Source organism: Centropristis striata, chromosome 8 (assembly GCF_030273125.1).
Source record: "Centropristis striata isolate RG_2023a ecotype Rhode Island chromosome 8, C.striata_1.0, whole genome shotgun sequence".
NCBI lineage: Eukaryota > Metazoa > Chordata > Actinopteri > Perciformes > Serranidae > Centropristis > Centropristis striata.
Genome location: NC_081524.1, coordinates 33,240,618 through 33,267,359, shown reverse-complemented (window position 1 = coordinate 33,267,359; position 26,742 = coordinate 33,240,618). Strand labels below are relative to the sequence as shown.

Sequence of the window (26,742 nt, the reverse complement as noted above, 5' to 3'; positions counted from 1 at the left end):
CAAAACTACAAAGAGCAGCTGTTCTATGAGTTACATTTGAATGTTGATTGCATTTTAAAATGCTTAAAAGTCATTTAATTCTGCATTATATGGCTGTTATATGCTATATGCTTGTCCTGGACTTTGAACCTGACATAAGCTGTGACTTGAGTTGACCTGCCCAAGACAAAATGACTTGAGACTAAATGCTTGAATCACATGTCTGGAAGGAGGGGTTAGGGTTTTCTGCACGGCTCACGACTATACTGTTATTAAATCTATTTTGGTTGAGTTACTTTTTTATTTCCTTCTGAAATTTGGTGAAGTTGGAGTACAAATTAAATATTTGAATACATGTCGAAGTATCTTTAAATTGAGTAAGGCTAAGTAAATGTAGTTACTCCCCCCTGACCACAGCAGAGCCAGTTACATAATAGTCTCCCAAGCCGTTTAACAGTTAATAAATGCTTTCTTAAGGGATTCATGTCGTTAAAATCCTTCAAAATTAATTCCCCTGATGTCCTCTGGCTCTACGTTTCCATGACATGCAAAGGTTTGTTACCTCTGCTGTTCTGTCCAAAAGGTTTTGCAACGCTGAAGTTGATAAACAAAGCCACGTGTTGCAGCGAAGTTTCCAAAGTGGGCGGACCTCGTGTATTTCCGGGTTCTGAGTTGAGGATATAAGAAGAGCTGCGCAATGACAACAGTAGACCAGAAATACGTCCAGACACATCGCTTTCAAGAGGAGATACACAATAACTGATACAGGGGATATTTCCTGATATTTTTTATTTATTTAACTCGACGTCATCGAACCAGGATGCCTTTCCTCGGACAGGACTGGAGGTCACCGGGTCAGAGTTGGGTTAAAACCGAAGAGGGATGGAAAAAGACAGCAACAGATGAGAAAAACAACAACATCTCCGTGGAGAGGTTGGTCACTAAACATGTCGTGAGAAATACCGCTGTTCCCATAGTGACAACAGTTTGCGCAAACGCTTAAATGCGCCACCACTTTTCAGTTAGAGGAAGATGGAGGGGGAGGAAGGGGGAGATGTTTTGAAGAAAGCTTCATGAACAAAGGCAGCAGGCCTGCACCTTCGTGCTGTGTCCATCTCATGAAGCTCTTTTCATTATTCTGGGACCATGTTCCTTTTCCAGGCTAATCACTGCGCTATTAATAACCTCAAAACAAGTGAGTGGATTAACAAAGGTCTGCTGAGTCTGTCCACTTTCTGAAACGCCTACACTAACATGAAAAGCCAGCCTACATTACAGTTCAACCACATGAGGAAGTTAGATTTATATGCAATACCTTTTTGCTTTCGAGAGTGTGTGCTCTGTACTGAAGAAAAGCGTAAAAAGTGCTGCATACTGAGATAAAGTGATGCCTTTAATGAAATATGTGTGTGTTTTTCCAGCTTCTGCAAAGCCGAGGAGGAGGAGTGTTTCAACAAAGAGAACCTGCTGCTCTCTCTCGGCTACGACATGGCTGCCAAGAAGAGGAAAAAAGACCTAATGAACAACAACACCAAGGTCCCCTGTGAGTCACAATGAAAGGGCCACACAGTCTGACTTATTGTTTTTAAGAATGCAAAGGATAACATTTTGTAATTGTATGTGTGGGGCTATAAATCACATAATAATATACCAAAGTTCGGTTCCTGACCAAAAATATTAACAGGAGAGCCTCATGAGGATGTTGTGTAAGGTTCACGAGGGAAACACTTCTGTGATAATAATAATGTTTGTGATTAATTTTCCATTTTATAAAGTCTATTTCAATAACTATACTGAGTCTGAAATTGCATCTTGTTGCTGCTGTGTGCGTGTGCATTTGTCACAATGCTTATAAGCTGCTTAATGAGGGCAGGCCACTAATATAAACATTCTGCTCTCTCACAGATTTCCACAGGGAAAAGTGGATTTATGTTCATAAAGGAAGCACCAAAGAGGTAACAAACCAACTCATTTAATTTCACATCAACTTTTCACATCATTGCTAATGTAAACATGCTGAGAAAACCTTGTGCTCCTGCCGAGGCTCGCAATCTAATACCCTGATAATTGAATTCTCCCAGCGCCACGGATATTGTACACTGGGAGAGGCCTTCAACCGCTTAGATTTCTGCAGCGCCATCAAGGACACGAGGAGATTTAATTACATCGTCAGGGTGAGTCTTCATCTCTTTCTCTTCTTCCACTTTCTTCTGTCCCTTTTGTGTTTGTCTTCCTCTGTGGTTGTTAATAGGAAATGTTTCGTAAGTGGCCGAGAACAGGGTTAAGGTTAAGAGGGTGTGGAGGCTTCTGCCAGGCTCTTATCAATGCTCTGCAGACAAGGGGCTCTCAATGGTGACGAAACCAACCCAGGGAGTGTGTTTGTGGTGGGGTAAAAGTGTGACATAGCATGACATTATGCTCTATCTCTAAAGCCATATGACATCCCTAAATCGAATAATGCTTTATTTACGATGAATGCCTATTTGCAGAACATTGTAGTTCATTGACTTTAAACACTTTATATGACACCGCACTTGTGCATTATTTTTCCATAGTACATACACTAGGGATGCTCTAAAGGTAGGATGTGACATCATCAACATTCATGATATCATTATCGATGCATCATGGGATATCAGTAGAAAATGCCTTAGTTAAATTACGAGCTTTCCCCCGGCACATCTAAGTGTCAGCACCACACTGAACCAAACTCTCCCACATGTGCTCCCATGTGAGCATGGCGCTGCATGTGGTCATGTTCTCCCGTGCTGCTGCTGGTGGTGGTGCTGGGGTGGGGGTGCTGTGGGGGGGTGACAGCTGTGCGGTGAGGTGCGACCACCCGACAGGGGTTTATGAAACCAGACCCGGTGGTTGTCAGGTGATTCAGACCCTCAAACACAAACACAAAGACACACACACGCACTTATCTCTGCCCAGCTCAAGCTGCCTCCTACACTTTTTTTTTTTTTTTTTCTCTCTTTCCAGTTTTACTATGCTGCAATTTTCTTATGAACTCTGTCTCCTATTTAACTGCCTGTCTAATGAATGTGATTGGATGTACCAACTCAGGAACAGTCAAGAGGAGACATACCAATCTTCCGTTCTGGCAGGGCAGTGAGATTGCAGGGGATCATGTTTTATGGCTGTTTTTGTTTTTCATCAACAGTCATTACCCCAGTGTAGGGTATCAGCATTATAATGTTCCTGTTACCAGAATATAAAATTATCAGGTATTCCTTCTCCCTTTGCACATTACTTTTCCACAGAAAGTTGTCCATTTGTTTCTGTCTCTGTGGAAGTTTTCGATTGACCTTTTAGTGCAGGTTCCAGCTAACAAGTGCAGTGTAGTGTGGTAAGTCCAAAGAACAATATGGCTGTGTAACACTAGCGTCTAGTCAGGACACCGTGTCCTAGGTCACTGCTCTTCACTGGTTGTGTCTGATGGCATTTGCGGGTTCATTTAACTTCGTCTCAGTTACACAGATCGGGTTCTTCCACAAAGATACAACAAGAGGTCTTCTCTTTTCTCAGAGCATGCACATGGAGGTTATTTGAAGGAGACAGAAACCTTAAAATGAGCGCACTGGCAGAGCTATTGCATAGAAACCACAAGATGCAGAGCTTCTGATACTGTAGAGCGTTTGTGGAAAAGTTTCAGCCGCACGCCAAGCTGTGAAGTGCAGTTTAGCGAACAGCGGGAGCTAAAAGTAGATACGGAAACGCACATTGTTCTGCCCGGCTGCTCTACAAAGAGAGGAACACTTGATGAGCTGCTAAAAGAAGAAGGGCATGGGATTAGGTTTTAGGAATGGAGCTGGAAAGAATGAAAAAGGAGAGCCAGGAGGAAGCGAAGAAGCTTAAAAATGGTTAAAAACAGACAGGGATGGCGAGGTTGTAGGAGAGAAGTAATTAAGTTCAAAGTTTGGATTTATTAAGACCACCAAACTCCTCAGCTTTTCAGTTTGGATTTGACTGAATGCTTAGTGTATGTGGTAATGAACTTGCATTTTTCATTAACGAGTTTTATGACTTCAGAAATATGCAATGAGGGAAGTTTGCGCAGTCTACTTTCTTTTATACCTTCCACAACTTGCCCATTAGGACTGAAGTAACCCCTCCAGTTGACCAGAAAGCCCCCCACAACATGTTGACGTTGATATGAGGACAAAGGTCACATGCTCCGTCCACAATTGAGCAAGGGGGAACTTGAGTTTCTCCATGATGTCACAGCATCTGCTACATGCCAGACATGCCATCCTGGTACCCACGGTTTGTCCGCTAGCCAACGGCAACAAGCTAGCAGACTCATGCACACACACAGAGCACAAACACTCTGTCAAGTGATTCAGCTAATTCACATGACAGCAGGATCAGGAGTCAAATGATTAAAAGCTTGTTTGCGGAGGCTGATGTTGTTGACAGCCCGGGCTGTTGTCCAACACCTTTCCAGGAGCTTCTTCCCCTGAAGAGACCCTGATCAGGAGCGATCCCAGCCAAGAATGCTGTTATGTGGTTGTTGGATCCAGTCTCAGTTGAGAGTAATGACCAGGTGGAGCGGCTCCAAATTTGTTCTAGACAGCGTTTTGTTAGGGGTGCAAGTGCCTGAGAATGCAGCATAACAAACATTAAGTAATGAGGCAACAGAACAGAGAGTCTCTGCAGCTGACAGGGTGAAATTTATGTTGTGTTTCTTTCTTTCTGTCTCTTCCTTTCTCTGCTCTAGCTCCTGGAGCTTATCGCCAAGTCCCAGCTCCCCTCACTCAGCGGCGTGGCACAGAAAAACTACATGAATATTCTGGAGAGAGTGGTACAGAAAGGTGAGCTCTGTCGCTCTTTTTCTGCGCTTTTTAAAATCACTCAACTAGTTTGTCTCTTAGTTTTTCTCCCTTTTGTGTCCAAGGGTTTAATTTTCTGCTATTTTCACTCACGCATGCACCTCTTCCATGCACAAAAACATTCAGTGTATCTTGTGACAAGTAGACTCAATTCCTTAGAGACTCATAAAATTAGCCTTGCTCTGTTGTTTGCACCAATAGGTGAGAAAACGAGCCCTGTCGACCTGTAAAGAAGGCCAGGCTTTAATGGCACAGTGAAAAACACTGACAGTCTGCAGATGCCTCAGTGAGCCACAGTGTAAACTAAATGTTCCCTCTGCTAAACAGATTCAGGTTGTTTAGGTGGCGTTATGAAACCTGTTGGCCGAATATCATTAACGTCACAGTATGAGAGTACAGCCACTCCAAAACGTTTGCTGCAACAATGTGCTTTCCAATGGCTTAAAATGAATATGTTTCAGTTTGGCTGGTTGTCTGGTAGCTACTAATTTCTTTGTAATATCCAGACTGTAAAGCACTTTAAGTCAGAATTTAAGTAATACATTAAGATCAATTAATATTTTCTAATTTCCTCCCCAGTTCTTGATGACCAGCAGAATGTTCGTCCCATCAAGGAGCTGCTGCAGACGCTTTACGTCTCGCTGTGTGGTCTCGTTCAGGACATGGGCAAGTCTGTCCTGGTGGGGAACATCAACACCTGGCTGCACCGCATGGAGAACATACTGCAGTGGCAGCAGCAGCTGGACAACATCCAGATCAACAGGGTAAACATCTGGCCAAAATACAGGGCGAGGAGCCACATTCATGATCGCTCTCTTATGATTGTAGCACAGGATGAAAACATTCATTATATTCATGACTTTCTGTGCCTCCTGTTTCCCTCAGCCCAAATCTACAGGCATGAGTCTGACCGACCTGCCTGCCAGTCTGCAGCTGAACATCATGGAGCGTTTGTCGGATGGCAGGGACCTGGTCAGCCTGGGCCAGGTGTCCCCCGAGCTGGGGGGCCTCACTGAGGACCGGCTGCTGTGGAAGAGACTCTGCCAGTACCACTTCACAGACAGACAGGCATGTACAAATGAATGGATGACCCACATATGGACAGAATGATGCACTCTCTCTTCTTACACACAGCTGATTACATAGTAGGTTAGCTGTCTTGTTAACTGTGTCACTGCTTCAGTTGACCCCCACGTTACATACTTGAAACCATTATAATAAGACAACAAAGCTATCTTTTTTGGTGTTTTTGGCATTTTGGATTTTTTTTAATTTAACCTTTATTTAACCAGGGAATATCCCATTGAGATTAAGAACCTCTTTTTCAAGGGAGCCCTGGCCAAGAGGCAGCAAACACAGAATACAGTTACATATTTACATAACATACAGACCTTAAACACGTCATGAGAAACAAGTGCATGTTATGGAATTGGCCTCAACAACTCTTAGCTTGGATTTAAAAGTGCTCAAAGAAACAAATTCAGTTAATTTCCATTCTTTCTGGTGCATATTCCATGCATAAGGTGCAGAGTAAACAAATGCCCTTTTATCCAACTCCGTATGAGCATAAGGGACAGAAAGCAACTACTTTCTATACTTTCTACTGGAAAATAGGAGGCCATCGAGTGTGCGGACAGTTTACAGTGAAGCTACATGTTTGAAACCTTCAGATTTAGTTACTGTGTGTAGAAGAGACTTTGGGATACAAAAGAAATTCTTAAGAAAGCTGACCTTAAAGCAGGTATTTCAAAGTATTTTTCTCTTCTTGGGTCTTAAAGTGTGTTTACCTCTCCTTTTTTTTAGATCCGAAAGCGCCTGATGGTTTCAGACAAAGGTCACCTGGAGTGGAAGAAGATGTACTTCAAGCTGAGCCGCTGCTATTCACACAGAGAGGAATACAGTGACACCCTGCACTTCTGCACACACTGCCACATCCTTTTCTGGAAGGTAGTATTTTTTTATATCCCCTTTATTTTGCACAGTGGATTTTGACAGTGAAATTTTACTTTGAGTGAAACTGCAAAATAGAAAAAAACATTGATCCTTGTGTGTTTGCGTTACTTTTCCCAGGACACAAACCATCCCTGCACAGCCAACAACCCAGAAAGTTGCACCATGTCCCTCTCCCCTCAAGACTTTATCAACCTTTTTAACTTCTGATCCAGAATCAGATGAACTGCCTGTACATACTGTACATAGAGGTGTACAATAATGTTTTTGTTTAATAGCCCAATCAATTCCTGGATGTGTATTTAGTCGAGGTATGACTGGAGGGGCCTCAGGCAGTGGGACAATTATGCAATAGAGTTTCTTTTGAAAGGGTACGGAGACCTCTGGGAGAGTTCACAGTTGAAAGTGAGTGAATGTGAGAGAGAAAAAGAGATGTAGCAGTCAGCCTGTGGATAGAGGATAAAGGGAACACTCAGCTGACAGATTTTAGTCTTAGTTTAATGCTTTTTTTTTGAAGTTGCTCCTCCAAAGTAAACACACCTTGACCTCAGATGTGTGCACTTTTATTTCCCTCATTAGGAGAATTTGGTTTTATTTTTTTGGTTTTCAAACTTTGTAATGTTTTTTTTTCAACACAAGAAGTGGGAAGATTATTTAAACCTGTTTGACACTTGTGATTTTAATATGTTAGAAGTCCTGCTCTCATGGGTGGATGGAATGTGTTTGATGTTTGCAGTACTCTTCTGCTCAGCACTGAGATGGAGTCGTAGCTTCTGTGCTATCTGAGAGATAATGAATGTAAGCAAGTCGGTAACTGTTTGTTAGACTGAGTGACAATTCTGTGATATGTTAACACAACAAGATCTTTTCTATTTCTCTTTGTTGTTTTTCACTTTTATAAAGATTTGATATGACTTTTATTTTTTAAATTGTGTGTTCATTTGCTGCTGTGGCTGCTATAGCAACAGCACCTGAGTGCAGTATTACCAAAGATTGTAATCAAAGTCAGTATAACGATGGTGTGTGCCTTATCACGAAACTTGAAACTGGTACAGCTTAATCCTTGTTTGCAAAGTTTTCAGATCCTGATGCTGTTGTTTTTTAAATTTTTTTATTATTTTGTTATCCTCAACAAATGTCTGATTTACAGAAGAGTGGTATTGAAGATCTGAGGCTCTGATATCAAAGTTGACTGTCTGAAGCATCTTGTTTTTCTGTAGCCTCCTGCATGTTTTTTTTTTTTTAAACACCCAGCTGATTGTGTTTACTTATTTATTGAGATTCTGGGCATATTGGTATAAAGATGCAATCTGACCCAGACTTTCCTCTATCACTGCCCAGACAGTGAGGGATGATGTACATGCTATGCAATGCATTCTGTTTATGTTCTGTTGAATAAATAAAAGAAAGTAACCTTACCTCTGCTATATCTTAATGTGACTGTTCTTATCACACACTAGATTTTGATTGTTGAACATAATCTTCAGATTTAGACTTTTTTTTTTTTTTGGTACATTTAAAAAAATGATGCTTAATAAATACATATCTCTAATCGATTCATGCAAACATCACCACACAATGGATAACCCACAAAAGCCTGTCACTTGGTCAAAATCCCTAATTTATCTCTCAAAAGTAAGCATTTAGGTCAATTAACATGTTGGTGCCATCAGAATAAAAAGTTATTCTTCATAAACAAAATGGTCAAAATGCAAATATGTTGTATTATAATGTCTATAAGATCATCTGACAATGTTATGATGTAAACTATGGTTAAGGTTTTGATGACTGATTGAAAATGCATAAGGCTCCACTTTTTTCTGTGTGGCATTTATCAATTCCAATAGTACCAAGATCTATTTTAATCAAGAGATTACAAGAGACTGGACAGGATTCAGATTTACGGCTTATTGTTTGTACTGTAATTTGTTGACAGACCATGATGTGAAAAAGAAAAAAAAGATGACTGTTTTACAGCATGGCATAGTACAAAGAAAAAAAATCAACAAAGGAAACACTGTTGTACATGTAGCACTGTTTTGGGAATTTCTACACCTCCTAACAATCATTTGTTGATCCACCACTTTCCCCTTCAACAGTGAAACCCAAGATCCACTTGCAAGCAATTCATCAATTCAGGACACAGTTGGAAAAATCTATAGAAAACATGCTTGAGAGGTTTTGACAACTTGATTAACCATTTGACATGAGATGACTTATGCAATGAAGTAATGGAGGGTAAGAATATTCAACAGAAATATACATAAAAATGTAATTGATCATGTAGGAAACGACAGACTGGTGTAAATTATGCTTTTATGATGTCCACAAGCAGCTAGATGACGTAGAAACTGAACAAGTAGTTTAAGGAATTTTGATACTGATCTGAAAAATAGAACAAAGCAACTGAGGGAAAGTGTAAAATGCAGTCTTCTTTCTAGAGCTTTGTATTTTTGCCTGTTGTGAACAGCAAAATTGTGCTCTCTGTTGGACAAATGATAAACTGCAAGGTAATAGCTCAAAAAAACAAAGTGATGCTGGGATGAGTACTGTTTGTACTTGGCAGCATAAGGTCATCCAAACAACAAGCTATCTCAATGAGAGATGGGGTTTTCTCCCCTCAGAGTTTCCATCACTGCTCATACCTGAGTGTTTCTTTCTGGAGCAGAGAACGGAAACAGTACTTAAATGATAAAAGTTGAGACTCTAATAAAACACAGAACAAATAGCATTCCCCGACCTCTCATAATCACTAACTTTTAACTACCGTCATATACAGGATGACCTCTCAAGAGTCTACAAATCAAAAATATCTCTTTTGAATAATAACACTATGAGCTGTGATAAGGAGGTTAAAAATGTGTAATGCAACGGAAATGATTGAAGACATAAAATGAAGTTATAAAACTGATTGTTTTGTTAGAGGAAAATGTTTCAATGCTTCTGCTGTGGACTGCCTGAACATCAAAAAATAAGCAAGCATAATTTTTCCTAGGGAGAGTACCAGTGGCGGTTCTACACAGGCGCCTCCAGGGGCCACTGCCCCTGTGAAGAAGCCCTTGGCCCCTGCTGTGGCCCCTGTGTCAAATTAATAATAAAATGATCAATTTATAACGATGAACGATGGCACAATTCTTACCTATTTTTTGTTCAAACAATATCTCATTGTACACAAAATGATCCCAGAATGTGTAAATTGTATAATAGTTTAATTGTGCAATAAAAGCTTGTGTAAATTTAAAAAAGATAATTCTCACTGTACTGCACTTTCAAAAAAAAAAAGTAATTGTGCACAAAAATGGGAAATGTCATTGTCGTACAAAAATAATTGTTATTGTTGGTAATTTTCATTGTTTCAATCAGTGTATTTGTATCTTCCAAATATATTTAGATTTTTAAATAAGCTAAAATAAAGGTTTTGAATGCTTAAATATCATTTTTGCCGTTTTTTAATGTGCCCCTCTGATTAAACACTGGCCCTTCCTTGGCGCCCACAGTAAAACTGGTCTAGAACCGCCACTGGAGAGCAAATTTTTAATCAGATATCTTGAGGTCAGCAGTCAAGCAACCTTTTTAAAATGTCAGTGTCTGTTTTTCCCTTGCTAAATTTTAGCCTAACTTTGGAGCTATGTGTAACCCCATTCCCAACAAGATACCATAAAATTCCACAGGACAGTAATATTGACTGGTTCTCAGAGTGTTAAAACAAACATACACTGTGTTCAAGTTGGAAAATATCATTTTCTCAAACAATTGTTTTAATTGTTGCAGTAGAACAGTTGAAGTTAAAACAAAAATGTAAAAAGCAAATTAAACTTTTTCTTTTTTTGTATGACATTCAGGCAATATAAACAAAACAATAATTCACTGCTTTTTACACAATATTTTTTTTAAATAAATAATATTTATACAAATATTATGTAAATATTATTCATTTTACAAAGAAATAAGTTTGAGCACATAAGTCTTTGTAATTGTGTGCATCTCCCACTGCAGTGGTGCACATACAGTACTGCCCTGCTCCTCAGGGTGTAAAGGTAGCTTTTTACAGAGAGGTTCAACATTTGGAAGCATGTGTGTGACTGGACAAGGCATGAATGATACAGCTGCCAAAACAATAATACACAGGCATCATTTTAAGGCATGTAAAAACATAATTCTGCCCACATCTTTTCACTGTACTGGTCACAAAAGCTGAACATGTCCCCTTCCTTATTAACTGAGTTACAAATCTGCTGGTTTTAGGCAATATTGCCCAGAATGTTGCCACTGTATTGTTGCCTTGACAGCAGAAAAAGAAGGCAATGTTACTGTTACATTCCCATCTTTTTTCCTCAAATACCCAAAATAATTGATTTGTATTCCATCTAAAGCTGCATTAGCAAATGTAAAGCTACCTAGCTACTACACGTGTTTCTTTAATACCCCCTCCCTTTTTTGCGACAATCATGCACACATATCATCTACAGTTTGTGCCTCTTAACACACAATAAGCACTTGTAAAAACCTTCAGGTTTGAACTCCTGCAAAAGGAGCCTCCAGTGTTTGACGTTACAGAAGAATTACATCATTCAAATAAAAGTTTGTTGCATATTGTAACTGTACCATATTTTGTTTTCTAAAAAACTGTGCGCATCTGCAGCCCTCCTCTGCCTCTCTTCCACATTATGCTAAAATATGACATGAGAGCAAAGGAAATGTGGGGTAGTAATATAAATGTTCAAACCAGTAAAGTGTGGTAGGCTCATGATGTTGACAGCAACACCCTTTAAACCTTCTGCTTACCTACACATCCTGTTCACTTTTCTTGTGTTGATTAGAATAGCTGTTAATGGGTTATTGAATACTGACTTAGCACTGAGCCACACCTACCACACTAGGACCCAAAACCGTTTAAATTACAGAGCTTGAATCCAGCTCTATAAGCATTCGACTTTGGCAGCGTTTCACTCTGCGTCCAGTGCATGGCGGTAGAAGTACCAACTGTAGATCCAGAAATGCTGAGAATCCCCGGTGGTTTATGAGGTGTAACGGGGAAAGTCGTCGTCACTGTAGAACTGCCTGTGTGCAAACCAAAGAGCTCTGAGCATTGTGTGACACATGCACACACAAATATAAGACTTTTGTAGTTTTGAGAGGGAATAAAGGAGTTGCATGCTGATAATAATTTGATAGGTTGCAAAGGAAAGCAAAGAGAGGAGTTACCAGAGTTAGTAAATGTCACAGAGAGGTACGTTCTCTCTTTCAGAGTTCTGAATAATCCACTCAATAGCATCCCAACCCTACAGATCCACACAGAGAAACAGGAGATTAAAGAAGTGACAAGAGCCAAACACAGAGATAGATAGGGAACGCTGCAGGAAATTGTATTTTTTGACTGAAGTACTGTGCAGAGAAACAACACAGTAAAGTCCCAATTACAAAGCGTGCAAAGAAATCACCAGCAATATCTTAATGATTTGCATTGAAGTTCAGACTCCATGCAAAAGTTAAAATAAGTGTATCAATATAAATGCATTGTTTAAATTGAGTTTTACCTTCCTGGCGTTAGCGGACATTCTCCTCGCCATCATTCCCTCGAGGTAACTGCTGAGACTCACTCCCTTGACTGTGATGATGGCCTCCTGGGTCAGGACGGTGCTGAGGAGGGAGAGAGGATGTAATTACTGTGAGACATAAACAAACACGGTGTACCCCTTCAAGAACACAATGTCCCTGTTAAGTGTGAAACTAGGACACAAGTACACACACTCTGGAGCCAGGAATGTTTCCAGAAATTAAATTATGTTGAATAAATTGTTGAGTGTACTTACACGTCAGGGTTGTCTGGGTGCGGTCTGTAAAGAAGCCTCTCATCCACAGAAATCAGGTTGGTGAGGGTAATCTGGAAGATATTGGATTTCCATTTTTATGGGATATTTACATTGTATATTATAACCCATATTCTACTGAGCAAAATAAATATTTTTCTCAGTGTAATGGTGCATTTTAACTGTTGAGTACATCTATATTGTTTATATTGTTCCAAATTCTTATATTTCCTTGTTGAATTTGTTAATATTTCGTTTTTTTTATTTTTTTCTTGTCAAGATTGTTTATACTTTTATCTTTATTTTGGTTTATATTGCACAGTTATTATTCATTGTTATTTTATTGCTTCTTTGTATTTATGTTATACACTGTTGCTGCTGTAACACTGAAAATGTCCCGTTGTGTGACTAATAAAAGAATATCTTGAAGCACCAATTGTGAAATTCTGCACCAATGTTTTAAAAAGCAATTCGGCCCGATAGCTGATGCCCACACAAATGTTTTTTGTTGTTGTTTACTTGGTTTTTGTTGTTATTTATTATCTCTTTTATGCCTGGGAAACAAAGAAATCTTCATTATCAAAAAATAAGTGACAGTTTGGTCTGAGTCCAAGTGCAAATAACCAAGACAACCTTTATCCAGTGCAAAATTCATGTGACACATCAGATAAACATCAACCACTGCCATCAGGGAATGTCATCTTATTTGCCGATAGGTCAGCTGCAGCCAGCAGGGCGAATATCAGCCAATACCAATCTTCAGCCAGTGTATCAGTGCCCCCCTTATATACTGCGCACAACTGTTTATTCACAAATAACAATTGATATCATAAGGTATCATATTCTTGAAAATAGGTTCATGCAGGTGGGCAGACTCAATATAAACTTACATTTGTTGAGCACAGCTCCATCTTTTTCTCATCAGGGTCCACTATGGAGTGTTCCTTCACGTACGTCTGCGTGTGGTTGGTACCCAATATCTACAAGTCAAAGTCCAGTCAAGTCAAAGTTTATTTATAGAGCACATTTAAAAACAACCTCAGTTGACCAAAGTGCTGTACAGTTATTAAAATAGAATAAATCATACACAACTGGGTATAAATAAAAACAATAAAATACTAAAAACAGTAAAACAATAAAATAAAATAGAATAAAATAGTAATAAAAACTCAATCCAAAACAGAGTTAGAGATAAAAAAGACAAATAAAAGGGTAAAAAAGTAAAAAGAAAGCCAAGGATTCTTGCCTAGCTGGGACTGAACGCCAAGGAGAATAAATAGGCTTTTTCTACACACACAGTAATACACAGTAAGTACAGTAAAATGAGCCCACACTTCATTTGACTTGTGTATGTACATGACACATTCACATAGAAGCTGTGGTTTGTTTCTACAGCACTGAAGGCGGGAATGGACACTACAAATGAATAACAACACACAAGCTTTCCAGATCTCTGCAGGTCACCGAGCACAGTAGAGGAACCTCCATGTCAACATGTAGCTTTCATGGTCTCTGACCATGTACGTGCCTATGTTTCTTTGCATCTGTGTGTGTGTCTTTGTGTTGATGACTTACAGCTCGTACAATACTCGGGAGGCCCCACTCTGTGCTGAGGAGTCTATGGCTGTGCAGGCGTCCCTCTGTATCCAGATTGCGGTCCAGCACGTCCACCCCAACCACATTAGGGTTCATGGGGTTTGGGTACTTCCTCATGGCAGCCTTGATCACTGTCTCCCATGGATAACTGCACACAAAGAAACCAGTACGAAATAACATATCAATGTTTATTGTTAGCTAACCTATGCTGGCAATAGTTTGTTAAACAACTGACAGGAGTGTGTGTGTGTGTGTGTGTGTGTGTGTGTGTGTGTGTTTTATGATCTCTTTATTAAGCCATGTGTGCAGAGTTATTGCAGAAAGTGCTTAATCAGGCTGATGTGCTTCTCTGGGATAAAACTGTTAGGGGAGGCTGTGGTTGTAGCTGGCTCCTGATGTTTAATACTCATCATAGTGATCAGCATCACCCCATGTGCCATGATAGAGAGCAGGTGCAATACCAAAATTAACAGAATCAAATAGTCGTGAGCTTCAGAATTTAATTAAATCCACATTTGCTTTAACTTAGTTGATGAAGTTTAAATAAAGGTCCCATCAGCCTAGACCATGTAATGACAGATCACTGCATTCTGCTTTATGGATAGTCTAAACAATAAACTAATAACTAACCTGAAAACATGTTCCGTGCTCCAAATCTTCATTTTTAAAAACACGAGTCTTGACCTTGTATCTGAGAAACCCTCCGTGATCCACAGCTACATTTCACCGGACCATGTTCATATGAGGAACTAATGTTAGCTCCAGTTATCAGGAGCAGGGCCTATGATGGAAGCTCACGACCGTCAATGGAGTGAGTCCGAAGAGCGCATCTCCGCTTTTCTTCGCATATCAACGTTGCGTAAAGAGTGCACAATTTCTTCTGATCCCCGCGTCACAGGAACAACAGGAAGAAAACATGTAATTTACATAGACTAGAACAAACAGCTCGTTCAGTAAAGGACAAGAGAGAAGCCGGTGCAACCGCAGAGCCACCAAGTGTCATTCGAGACAAAGTGAGATACAGGATATTGGTCATGGATGTCAAAATAAAACCCCTTTAATAACTTGTCACAATGGCAGCCTTTGTTTATCTTCCGCCTTAAGTGCGAAATGTATGTTTATCCGTTTCCCCTTTTATCATCAGCCCTTGGTGCAATGTGGCTTATATTTATTTTACAGCTATATTATAGCGATGCTGCTTTTTGTTTGATTTTGAAGGCAATACTAATGCGTTTCCTGCCTTGCTCTGGTTGCGTCTGTCTGACTTGACGAAGCTGATGAGCACCGCTGCTGCATCCGCCTCCACTTGTGCGCATGCGCTAAGCATCTTTCTATCATCCCGGTCAAGTGTGGCACCAAAGCAGCGGAGCTGCATCAAGTTAGACGCTGACAGCAACAAGCAACCAGGAAATGTAGTGATACCGCTTCCAAATAGACGGATTTGGATTGGAGACAAAAGAATAATCGTCAGTATCACTAAAAGTGACAGTCTTTGGTTTAAACCCTATCCTTTAACTTTTTATTAAATTGTTTACTTTGTAGTGGCTAAAGCATGAAGTCGTGTCTACTTAAACCAAACTAAGTGAAAAATGCTTTTAGTTAAACATTAAAACTAAACACAATTGTACCGTAAAACACATTTAAAACCATAATTACGAACTACTCTGCTCTTGAATATAGTTGTTTAAAAGCAGTGTCTTGTCTGGTTGTTTGTTTCTCATTAGCTACTTTTTTGGGTAGGCTATTTATTCTATTGTAAGTGTACCTTTGACACAGATGAAAATGAGGGCATTTCCTCAATTATTCCTCTAAAATAAATAAAAGTTGAATGAATGAATGAATGAATCAGCACATGCATAACATAATCATTATTCTTAGCTTACTATTATTAGTAGTAATGCCAATATTATCATTTTAAATACATTTAACTGAAAGAGCAAATTAGTTTTATTTTGAAAATTTGATCGGAAGTGTAAGTTGTATTGTGTTTGCTTTGACGCTGGTGTTGTGAGGGATCAGAGGAGGAATCCAGAGCAGCAGACGCGCAGTGGAGGCTAGTGTGGTCCCTTAACGAGAAATTCATGCCATCGCCGTTAATACAACGGCCCATTTATTTCACACTGGATCCGGAACAATAAATCCACTTATAGAGATCAGAGTCTGTCGATTACAGGCCGGAATAACGCACACTTCATGACCTTGCATTGAATGTCATAATAGACGGATTTCTTTTAACGCACCGACACGGTAAGGTAATAAGCATCTTCATTCGCACGGAGTAGAAGGCGAAACATTTTGAGATAGTATGTTGGCTGTGTGAAGTTGGGATTTTGAGATCATTTTTCGTGCAACATTATGTTGTTTGACAAATGTGAAAAGGAACCAGCTCAGGCGTTTTGGGGGAAAAATGATATTGATGATGGGATTGCTCATGCAGCCTGGTTGAAGGCCGGACTGCATACCGCAGAGTGCAAATATTCGCTCTTCAAATACTAGTCAATAATCCTATTTAAATACGTGCGCGTGACATTTAAGGCACGATATCCAATAAATGTTTATTTTTAACAGTGATGTATTGTTTATTCTCAGGGCAGTTTTTGCGGACAGCGCGTGCAGGACTGAGGCAGATGCTGCAGCAGCGCTTGATCCGCTCCAGGCAGGAGAGAGAGAGAGTCAGAGAGAGGGGGCGTCATCTTTTTAGGGATCATTCAATCACCCTGTGTGTCTGACTGCTACTTATCAGCATCTGCGTCAGTCTGGCGATGTATAGCAGATGACCCATTTCTATGCAAAAGTGGGACACGGGGCTTCCCCTCCCTCATTATAAGGGCACACCAGGTTGGCTGGTGGTCGTGCTCACGCCAAAAATCTGCTGACACATGCGCTCTGCCGGCCGGTGCTCTCAGCCTTTGTGCGCAATGAAGCCTATAGCCCATCTATCATGGCCTCATGGGGCCACAGGCTCCTATAGGCTTTAAACTGGCCTCGTGTTGGCCTCTTGAGGGATTAATCCTTTTTAAAATGGAATTATTATGTTGCAGTTTGAATTTCAGCCTGTTAGGGTGACATTGTTGATGACCGATCTTCTGGAAGATGACACCACTCTTACTCAGTGGCTCTAGCTCTTATCTGCTCAATGCTGGTTAAAAAGCTGAGACTTCAGAGTCCTTCATTCTCACATCCTTCTCTTTCATTTCAGGTCATCGGCCACAGCCATGGAGATTGTGACACATTTAATTAACGACACCATAGAGTTCTACAAATGGACCCTAACTATTGCAGGTAATCATTTTTGTCCGAAAGTATTTTTAGTGAGTGACTAAATATGCAAGTTATTTCGTGTGCACTTGTATACACTATGTATACATCTACATGTATACTTTTCCTGCAGTGAGTCAGTAAATGCTTGCTGGGAATATGTGAAGTATGAGTCAAAGTTGCACCATAGTTGAAGAGTGTGTGCAGGGGTGTTGGACTGGGGGAGAAAAGGGGACTGCGTAAACGGGGCCCTTGTGCAAGGAGGGCCCATAAAGATACTATAATGAATAACTGAATGCAGAGAGGAGGGGCCCATAGAGAATGCTTATTTACAGGGTCCAGAATTTTTGTGCTAAGCCCCTGAATATATGTTAGATATGATTATAGAAGCAAAATTATATAAAAATGTCTATCATATATATATATATCGTTTCTATATTTCTCATAAGAGATTTAAAATTCACTGGCATAAACAGTTCTGAAAGAATCACATGCCCCATTAAACGAGTGTGTCTCCATCAGCCTGACCTCCAGACGGGTCACCTCTGGACAAAATCTGGCATCTGTACTCCTATCTACTGTGTTCGAGCTGCACTCTCAAACTTAAAATAACTATGACAATGAACCCACACAGTGTGAGTGTAATGCAAACATTAAGAATAGTTATGTAACGCTGAGAGAACTTCTGTCCCACAGACAAGCGAGTGGAGAAATGGCCTCTGATGGACAACCCTCTGCCCACGCTGGCCATCAGCACCTCCTACCTGCTATTCCTCTGGCTGGGGCCCAAATACATGAAGAACAGAGAGCCCTTCCAGCTCCGCAAAACACTCATTGTCTACAACTTCAGCATGGTCTTCCTCAACTTCTTCATATTTAAAGAGGTAGGTTAACATTAACGAGATGTTCTTCTGTTTACTGGCAAAAACTATAGCAAATATGTGTGGAAGTCTTATCCAAATAACTCTCCATCCAGATGACTTTCAGTAGCAGTTACCCTCCTGGGTTTAGACTAACCTTATTACAGTGTATCAAATTTTCTGTCTGCACTTTATCTCTCTTCCTCTCTCTGTCACTCTCACTGTGTGGCTTTGTCCATTTATTTAAGTAATGCAGTAGAGATATTCTCTCTCTCTCTCTTTTTTGTTTAAAGCTGTTTATGGCAGCACGGGCGGCAAGCTACAGTTACATCTGTCAACCAGTGGACTATTCAGAGGACCCCAATGAAGTCAGGGTGAGTGTTTGGGACTGAGACACACACACAAAGACACATGCACAGACACACTCACTTGTAATAACCCTCTCAACCCGAGCTGTCACAGGGCGTCTGTTGCTCTTTTTATATTTTACTCACCGTGGCCTTGTATTTCACTGCAATATAAAAGTCATGCAGCTCTATGGAGGTGTGAACAACTCAAAATATCTTTGTTGCAGAATAACACAGTTAAAATGACATAAATCAGAAAAAAAGAAAACAACACAAGTGGAATTTCTCTAAACATATATATATATATATATATATATATATATATATATACACATATATATTTATATATACATTTTTTTTTCAAGTGCTCAAAATTGTAATGCATATTGGAAAAAAGGGCCTCCACATGTTATACATATTGAACTATTTGCATTTTTACAACCACTACTTACAATCTCTCCTGTCCTCTCCTCTCTGCTCTGTGTAAACAGCCTGCAGTTCTGTCTGTTTTCAGTGAATATTTGTCACATGTCTAAGCAAAACCAATCATGAATTCCCAGTTGTGCTAAGGAGTGCAGAATTTAATGTTTTCAACAGGATCTAGTTATTCCAAATGGTTTCTTTTTGGGGTTGAGAGGCTTAAATGAAAACTGAATATTCAGGTTACCACAGTGCACTTCACCTGCCCTTTTATGTCATTTACTGTCTCGTGGTTTATGTGTGCAGTAATTAGTTTCCAGGAGTAACAAGACACCTCTGCTACTACAAAGTAACATGTTTTACTGATTAATCTAACGTCGCTATTCTGCTCTGCTGTGCCCAAATGATTAAGAAATTTCTTGTGAGGGTGCCAGGGATGCTTTTTTCTCAGTGGTTTTAGAAACATGATCACCTTCTGTTCATTTGGACACTGCTCCTGTTATCAGAAATAGTGCGAGCTGGAAGAAGGATCATGGAAGGTGTTCAGTTTCACCTTCCTTCCTCCTGCTCCATGACGTTACACATCTGACACAGTCAGTCAGTCTCAGGTGACTCTGAAGTTAAGATGTTGCAGTTTAGAATAGATCAGAAAAGAACCGAAGTTAGAAATCGAAGTGCATATGAACTACTCCTATATTTCTGAAACAATCTGTGTTTCTCTTTTTGTTCCTGTTTCTTTCTTCCACCTGCTCCTGTCTTCTGCCATCAACCAATTTCTCTTGTTCTGTGTGAGACAGGTGGCGGGAGCTCTGTGGTGGTATTTCATCTCTAAGGGCATCGAGTATCTGGACACGGTGTTTTTCATCCTGAGGAAAAAATTCAGCCAAGTTACTTTCTTGCATGTCTACCACCACTGCACCATGTTCACGCTCTGGTGGATCGGCATCAAATGGGTGGCAGGAGGACAGTGTGAGTAGCTACAGTGGAGTTCTGTATCAGTAGAATGATGTAATTTACACCCTATTTCCTTTAGTTCTAGTTACATTGAATTGTAGAGAGAGTCAAAGGTTTTCTGGTCATGAATTGAGTTCTTCCATATTAGGCATTTTGTGGCATTAAGCATTTTGGTAGTCATAGTTAACAGTTCAATTAACTATTTTAAAACACTTTTTTATCGACTGAAAAGCTTAAAAGTGGGACAGAGTTAAATCTGATTTTGAAATGTGTGCAACAATCCTGTTTTTCATGTCAGGGCCCAGGAGCCCTTTGTGTCACAGTCCATCTATGCCAAAAGTATAAAAAACTTCTTGCATAAAAGACATAAAAACATCATCTCTCACAGTGGACTACTGATGATGTAATTCTTGCTCATCTGGAAAACAAATCAAATTCACAAGTTGACGTTTTTAGCAATAAATAAAGGTTAATAGAAACCAAAATTGTGTGTCGAAACCTTTTTCTAGCACCATGCCAAAACTAATATTATTTTGTTTTATTTGCAGCATTCTTTGGTGCACACATGAATGCAGCTATTCACGTCTTGATGTACCTGTATTATGGCCTGGCCTCCTGTGGACCTAAGATCCAAAAGTACCTGTGGTGGAAGAAGTACTTGACCATCATCCAGATGGTAAGATATAACCTTGCCGTGTGGCTAATTTGAATGGAAATATATTCCTTTAACACATTTTGGAAGATTGATCATGGAACATTTAGGAACATTTTACACTCTACAATCTCTCAGTGGAATAATAATCATCAGGCTGAAAGGTGTGAAACTAATTACACATCGCAAAAAATTGTGATTTTGTTTCCTTCTTTGTGTCTCAGATCCAGTTTCACGTCACCATCGGCCACACAGCCCTGTCCCTCTACGTCAACTGCGATTTCCCCCACTGGATGCACTACTCCCTCATCTGCTACGCCATCACCTTCATCATCCTCTTCGGCAACTTCTACTACCAGACCTACCGCCGCCAGCAGCCCAGACGTGATGCCTCCTCCTCCAAAGCAAGCAAGGCCCTCTCTAACGGGACCCTCAACGGGCTCAGCAAGGCCGCCAACGGAGCGGTGGTGACAGGAAGCAAAGAGGAGAAGCCCCAGGAGAACTCTGGGAGGAGAAAGAGGAAAGGAAGGGCTAAAAGAGATTAGAGGAAGAGGCGCGAGAGAGGTAGAGGTGAGGTAGGGCCTTGCTTTGGGTTCTAGGTTGATAGTGCTAAAACATGAAAGACTTAATTTGAGGAAGATTTAGATGGATGGATGCGTTAAAGGTGTGATGTGTTTATTTAAGCCATGATCTGAGTTGTAGATAAAATATGAGACAGGCTTGTGTTGAGAGAGGATCATTCTGTTAGTAAGAGGTGTCAAAGGTCACAAATAACCCAAAATACAGTAGAGTATGATACGGGGTAGATCTTAGTATTCCCTCTCTTTATTGTGGTGCCAAGTACTGTAGATCTGGCTCAAAAAGTGACTTTCAGCTACTAAAAACTGAGCCTGGAGAGAAACAAAACGTCTACCAGGCCTATTTGGCATGCTGGGAGAGCTACATTCTACGCGCCTGAGCTGCTTGAAAAATATTATATACCATTCTTATTGTTACTGCTGTATTGAGACAGGAATACACATCATTACACACATACACAAACATGTCAATTTATATTCAAGCGTATCATTTTTTGTTGTTCACCTTTACAGATATAAAACTGATGATGATGTACAGTATCATGTCATTCTTGTCCTCATCTTAATCAAGTTGTTATTGATGTGACGTGAGAGAGACTTAAGTTTACAGTTCTTGTTTTACTGAATAGACACCTCTGCAGTTATCCACTTGTTTGTGAACATGGAGTTGTCTTATTTATTCTTATTTATTTTGAGGTGTGGACCGAGCTGCCACTCTTGAGCTGTCACGCATTAGCGCACAGTTACGTTCTAATAAAGGAAAATAAATTAATATCCAAAGGTAAGATGTACATAGAAATAGAAATGATAGATTTCTAATCCTTTGAAACTTGGATGGGATTGTATGGAAGTTTATTGCTGCCACGACAGATAAAGAAAAACAGATCAGTATCAAGTTAAAACCTGAAAAGTTTATTGTAATAACAAGATGTTTTTCCCATAATAAGAATATATTTTCACATTAGCATGAAGTAAAAATGTATCATGTTATGATAAGAAAGTTATGACATCATAACATAAAAATTGTATGTTATAACAATGTGTTGACATGATAACATGAAACGTTTTATGCTATAAACATTAAGTTATCATGTTATAACATGAAACATGTTAAAAAATACAGTTTATCTTGATATTATGTTAAACATTTCATATTATAACAATAAGTTATCACATTACCATATGAAACATTAACAATAAAAATAGTATTATGTTATGACAAGAAAAGTTTCCTGTTATATTGTGATAAGTTTGTATGTTGTAATTATGTTAAAATATCTTGGTATTAGGAGAATTTTTCTTTCTTGCAACTTGCAAATAACTTCACATTATATCTGTTTTTATTTTTCTGGCGTGGCAGCAATATGCTGCTGTATTATTGTTCCATGGCTGGTTAATGATGTCACATCATCAACTGTATATCATAGAAGGTTTAAAGTAAGATTTTCTATTTCTGTATACAACCATAGCAGGTTTTATATAGCTCTACTTGTATGTAATGCAATGACATGTAATGAATATTATCCAGAGAAAAGATGGATCTGATGATTATCTCAATGTTCCCCGTTTTGACAGAAAAGCTGGTGGAGTTTCGTCTTTGCAGATGTTTATCTGTGTTTTTATATTATATCTGACGTTGCTGTTTGTCTAACATGCTGGTGAAAATGTTATGTGCCGAACAAAGAAGTGATGATGGAGAATTCAAAACTAGCCAGTTTTCATGAAGTTAACTATAAGCCTACTCTGTTTTCTTCCAATATTCAATCAAATATCTTTTTCCATGTTTTCAGGCGTTATCTGTGTCCTGAGCTGGCTTGAATGTAAATTTATCAGGGGAAAAATTTGGATTCAAAAATATGAAAGTTCTGATTTATATATAAAAAGAGCTGGTGAACCTCTATAGTGACTTTGTTTGTTATACCACTATGAAGAATAACTTTGCTCTGCCTGTAGTATATATCTATAAATCAGTGGCCGGCTCTATATCAACAAATCCAGCTTTATGTCATCCATTAACCAATGCATTTTGATGTTATTTATTGTTTTGTTTTCTATTTATTTTGATGTAAATACCAATTTTCATCTTGCTAAGAGTGCTGTCTGTGTATTTGTGTTCTCTTTGTGTTGTACATATTACATTGTGATATTTTGTACACTGCGCATTTGGGAATGTTCCCAGCTTGTTAGCTTGGACGTTTATATGTCCACATTGCTTCAGTGTTTTTTTTTTAAGTATCATAAATTTGAACTCTCTTCAAATTCAATTAAACTGAATGCCTGTACAAATGCTAGCTTTCTTCTGTTACTTCATTTAACTTTTAACTGTCTACTTTATAATCTGGTAAATCTCATGTTAAAAATGAATACTTTATTTTACATTTTATGTGAATCCAGACTGTTTTGACTAATGGTAACAGATGTGCAGAGTGGGTTTCCAACACTAGAGGGTGCCATGTTTGTGTTACAGGAAATGAACATTACAGTTACTGTACATGCTCACTCTGTTCCCCACTTTCAACCACCCACTGTAATTATGGAAGTGACTTATCCTCAAGATAGAAACTTCATCAAGCTCACAACAACTCAATCACTCAGATGTTTTAATGGTAATCCTTAAACTTCAATTCAGCCAATCAGTTTTGGTCAAGCTCTTTGCTTGATAATTTGATAAATGTCCAAGTTAACTCCCTGTCGTGCAGTGGTTGATGTTATAGAGGTCACATTATGTGCTTTATTTATCACATAATTATTATTTATTATGTGTTTTGACTAGCTCAAGCTGTTATGTTATTACTTGTGTTTATTATCAATGATAACCAATCATTAGCATCAGCTGTTGACTTTGAGCTGAATGAGTCTGTGCAGGTCTACTGGTAGGTCGAAGGATTTAACTTAATTTGTGCTGAATAATAATAATAATAATAAGTCATTAGCTGTAATATAAGCATGTGTTTGGCAAATGCATCAAAACTTTTAGATGTGAACTGAACTTTAAATCTGCATTTTGGGTCTTTCTCAGTAACCAGTACTGATCTGTAGGCTAAGCTGAGCTTTATAGTACTGTATGTATGTAAGTCTGAATGCTGTAAGAGATATGTCATGTGTCTGTGATATGTGCATATGTGCATATGTCATCTTAAGGTTTTTATATTGATGTCTTTTGGCGTTTCCCACTGATGTAAAACTTTGTTCTCATATTTAATTTGTTTTGTATATATTTAATTGAAGACAATAGTCTTACTATTACTCACTTTGTATCAGCACCTCTTTAACTGAGCTGAGTTTTACAGGCCTACATATGACTAACATGTACAAAACAATACAAACAAAGCAGTTAAAATGAGCTCCATCTTGACAAACTAGAAAACACTGCTTGCCTGTAATGCATTGTAGGTTATCATTCAGAAATAATTATAAGTGGGTGATTATGACATTATACTTTTGATACTTTCATTTAGATAAGAATGCTAAAAACGTTTACTTGAGATCTGAATGCAGGCCTTCTACTAATGCAGTATTTTTACATTGTGGTGCTTTTTACATTAGCAAAGAATCCATCCTCCACTGCTGAAGCCAAAATAGAGAAATTGAGTTTAAAATGTAAAACTGTTGTTATAGACTCTCCAAAACTGTTAAGCAATAGAAGAAATCATTGTGTGTGTGTGTGTGTGTGTGTGTGTGTGTGTGTGTGTGTAGTATTGTCAAACAAGTTGTTATTCATTTAAAAAGATCCCTACCCTTTCCAACAATCCATATTTATGGCAAATAAGCATCACAAGCTACAGCAGAATATCTATATAAATAAATAGTGTGTTTTCGAACAGGGTGTGGTCCTGTCTGTCATATATGTCTGATACACTTTAATAACAAAAAAAACTGCTTAAGGTAAATCATTGTTTGGCAGAAAAAAAGCCTCTAAAATGTAATTTATAACCCCAATCATCCTATCCTCGAATTCTCCTCCCATTTTGACGAGTTTAGACAAAGGTTTCCATGGTAACTGTACACAGCAGCTGTCAGACCCCTCCTACCCCCTCATCCACCCAAATGCCTCCCACCCCCACCCGCTGCATCCCCTCCTCCTCCTGCTTCTTCTTCTTGAATCAGCTGAGGGCTCTGTGGGAAACAATACCAGTGCAATAAACTATTTAAAACGCTTTAAGTGCTTGTGTGTGTGTGTGTGTGTGTGTGTGTGTGTTTGTGTGTGTGTGGGTGGACTAGAGAGCTTGCATTTGTGTGTGTGTGTACTTGTGTAATAGGTAGTGAGATTGAGAAACACATAAGTGTGTGTGTGTGTGTGTGCAATCCCCCCGCAGAGTTTATGAGTAGGAGGCCTCCACTGGCAGAGGGGTATTACATGGATGATGTTTGTGTTATTCTTCAACCCAGAGCAATAATTTCACAACTCTGTAACAGAAAACCATAACCTCATCAGCAACATTTTCCTTGGATTGCGGCCCCGTATCCTTCCAACTGTTCCAGCCCTTTCCTCCTGTCTCTTCTGGTTGACAAACACATCTCTATAGCAGGACAGCTCTGTGGATGAGGGTTTCGAAAGGGAAAATTATTTATAGCTGCAGATTTTTCATTGGCATTTAAATGCCTCTCATTGTTTTTAATTGTAAACCATTACATGTCTTTTATAATGGACACAAAGGCAGATTTGGCTTGCATAGCATCCCTATAGCCTCATGCCAGTTTATCTGTTTTGTGTTAGTTTTAACTCTCATTAGTGTAATCTTGTTAATGTGTGGCATGTCTGTCAATCTAATGTGCTTATTCAAATGTTGTTCTTGGATTAAAACAAAAAGGCCTCACTCTTTTTTTAATATCTCCACACACCACAGAGGATTACTAGTACTAAACACTAGATATACGTGTGTATAATACTGTATGTGTTTGTCCATTACTGACAGGATTCAGATGACTACATCAGCAATTTTAATGTCAGTCAGTGTGTGTGTCTGTGTGTGCCTGTGCAGAAGTGCTTCCTTCACTGAAGTCCCATGTGGATTTCACAGCAAAGTAACAATTTTCCTGCCTGTCAGAAGCTGAGTTGAAATCTGGAGCACAACAACTGAGACCGGAGACGGGCGTGTGTTGTTTTTTTTATGCCTCATGGGAGAAATGTATTGTTGCACCAATAAAGCAGCAGCTTAACAAAGCCCTCCCCTGCCTACCTTCCAGGATAAGGGCTTAAAGACTTGTGATTTTTCATTACTTCATCCACATCACGTCGTTATGTTAAGGATGATTGTAAATGATTAATGAAACCATGGAAATGTCATCTTATGCAAATTATTGTCCTCTGATTTTGTTTGCAGAAATTGATTTCTCTACACTGCATTTAAGGTAAAATCCAACAATCTATATAGTGTTAGAGAAATGCATTGAGGAAACCTTTAAAATTGAATTATCTGACACCAACAGAAAATCCTCACCTATTTCTCTGCGCAGATCGTTTGATGGGGAATGATGAGCAGGAGACGTCCAAGTTCTTAGT

At 39.2% G+C, this 26,742-nt stretch overlaps 3 protein-coding genes across 4 annotated transcripts; 2 read left to right on the top strand and 1 right to left on the bottom strand.

The window, feature by feature from the left end:
- Nucleotides 1–641: 641 nt before the first annotated feature.
- fbxo32 (F-box protein 32) lies at nucleotides 642–8,182 on the top strand. The gene is made up of 9 exons (XM_059340271.1): nucleotides 642–912; nucleotides 1,401–1,522; nucleotides 1,885–1,934; nucleotides 2,061–2,153; nucleotides 4,703–4,796; nucleotides 5,394–5,578; nucleotides 5,700–5,882; nucleotides 6,618–6,761; nucleotides 6,885–8,182. The coding sequence occupies exons 1-9, from the start codon at nucleotides 800–802 to the stop codon at nucleotides 6,972–6,974; spliced, it is 1,074 nt and encodes a 357-aa protein (XP_059196254.1). The 5' UTR covers nucleotides 642–799; the 3' UTR covers nucleotides 6,975–8,182.
- Nucleotides 8,183–11,684: 3,502 nt separating this feature from the next.
- Nucleotides 11,685–15,135, bottom strand: prelid3a (PRELI domain containing 3A). Its single transcript, XM_059339132.1, has 7 exons — nucleotides 14,801–15,135; nucleotides 14,150–14,318; nucleotides 13,465–13,554; nucleotides 12,578–12,648; nucleotides 12,302–12,404; nucleotides 11,970–12,046; nucleotides 11,685–11,825 (listed from the first exon to the last, which is right to left on the bottom strand). The coding sequence occupies exons 1-6, from the start codon at nucleotides 14,830–14,832 to the stop codon at nucleotides 11,975–11,977; spliced, it is 537 nt and encodes a 178-aa protein (XP_059195115.1). The 5' UTR covers nucleotides 14,833–15,135; the 3' UTR covers nucleotides 11,685–11,825; nucleotides 11,970–11,974.
- Nucleotides 15,136–16,193: 1,058 nt separating this feature from the next.
- On the top strand, nucleotides 16,194–23,526 carry elovl4a (ELOVL fatty acid elongase 4a). 2 transcript variants are annotated; one of them, XM_059339129.1, is made up of 7 exons: nucleotides 16,194–16,417; nucleotides 17,370–17,452; nucleotides 18,125–18,312; nucleotides 18,582–18,662; nucleotides 19,853–20,024; nucleotides 20,558–20,685; nucleotides 20,886–23,526. In XM_059339129.1, the coding sequence occupies exons 2-7, from the start codon at nucleotides 17,386–17,388 to the stop codon at nucleotides 21,204–21,206; spliced, it is 957 nt and encodes a 318-aa protein (XP_059195112.1). In that variant the 5' UTR covers nucleotides 16,194–16,417; nucleotides 17,370–17,385; the 3' UTR covers nucleotides 21,207–23,526. The 2 variants fall into 2 exon arrangements, with proteins under 2 accessions (XP_059195112.1, XP_059195113.1); XM_059339130.1 differs by having other exon boundaries at nucleotides 16,194–16,422.
- Nucleotides 23,527–26,742: the final 3,216 nt, after the last annotated feature.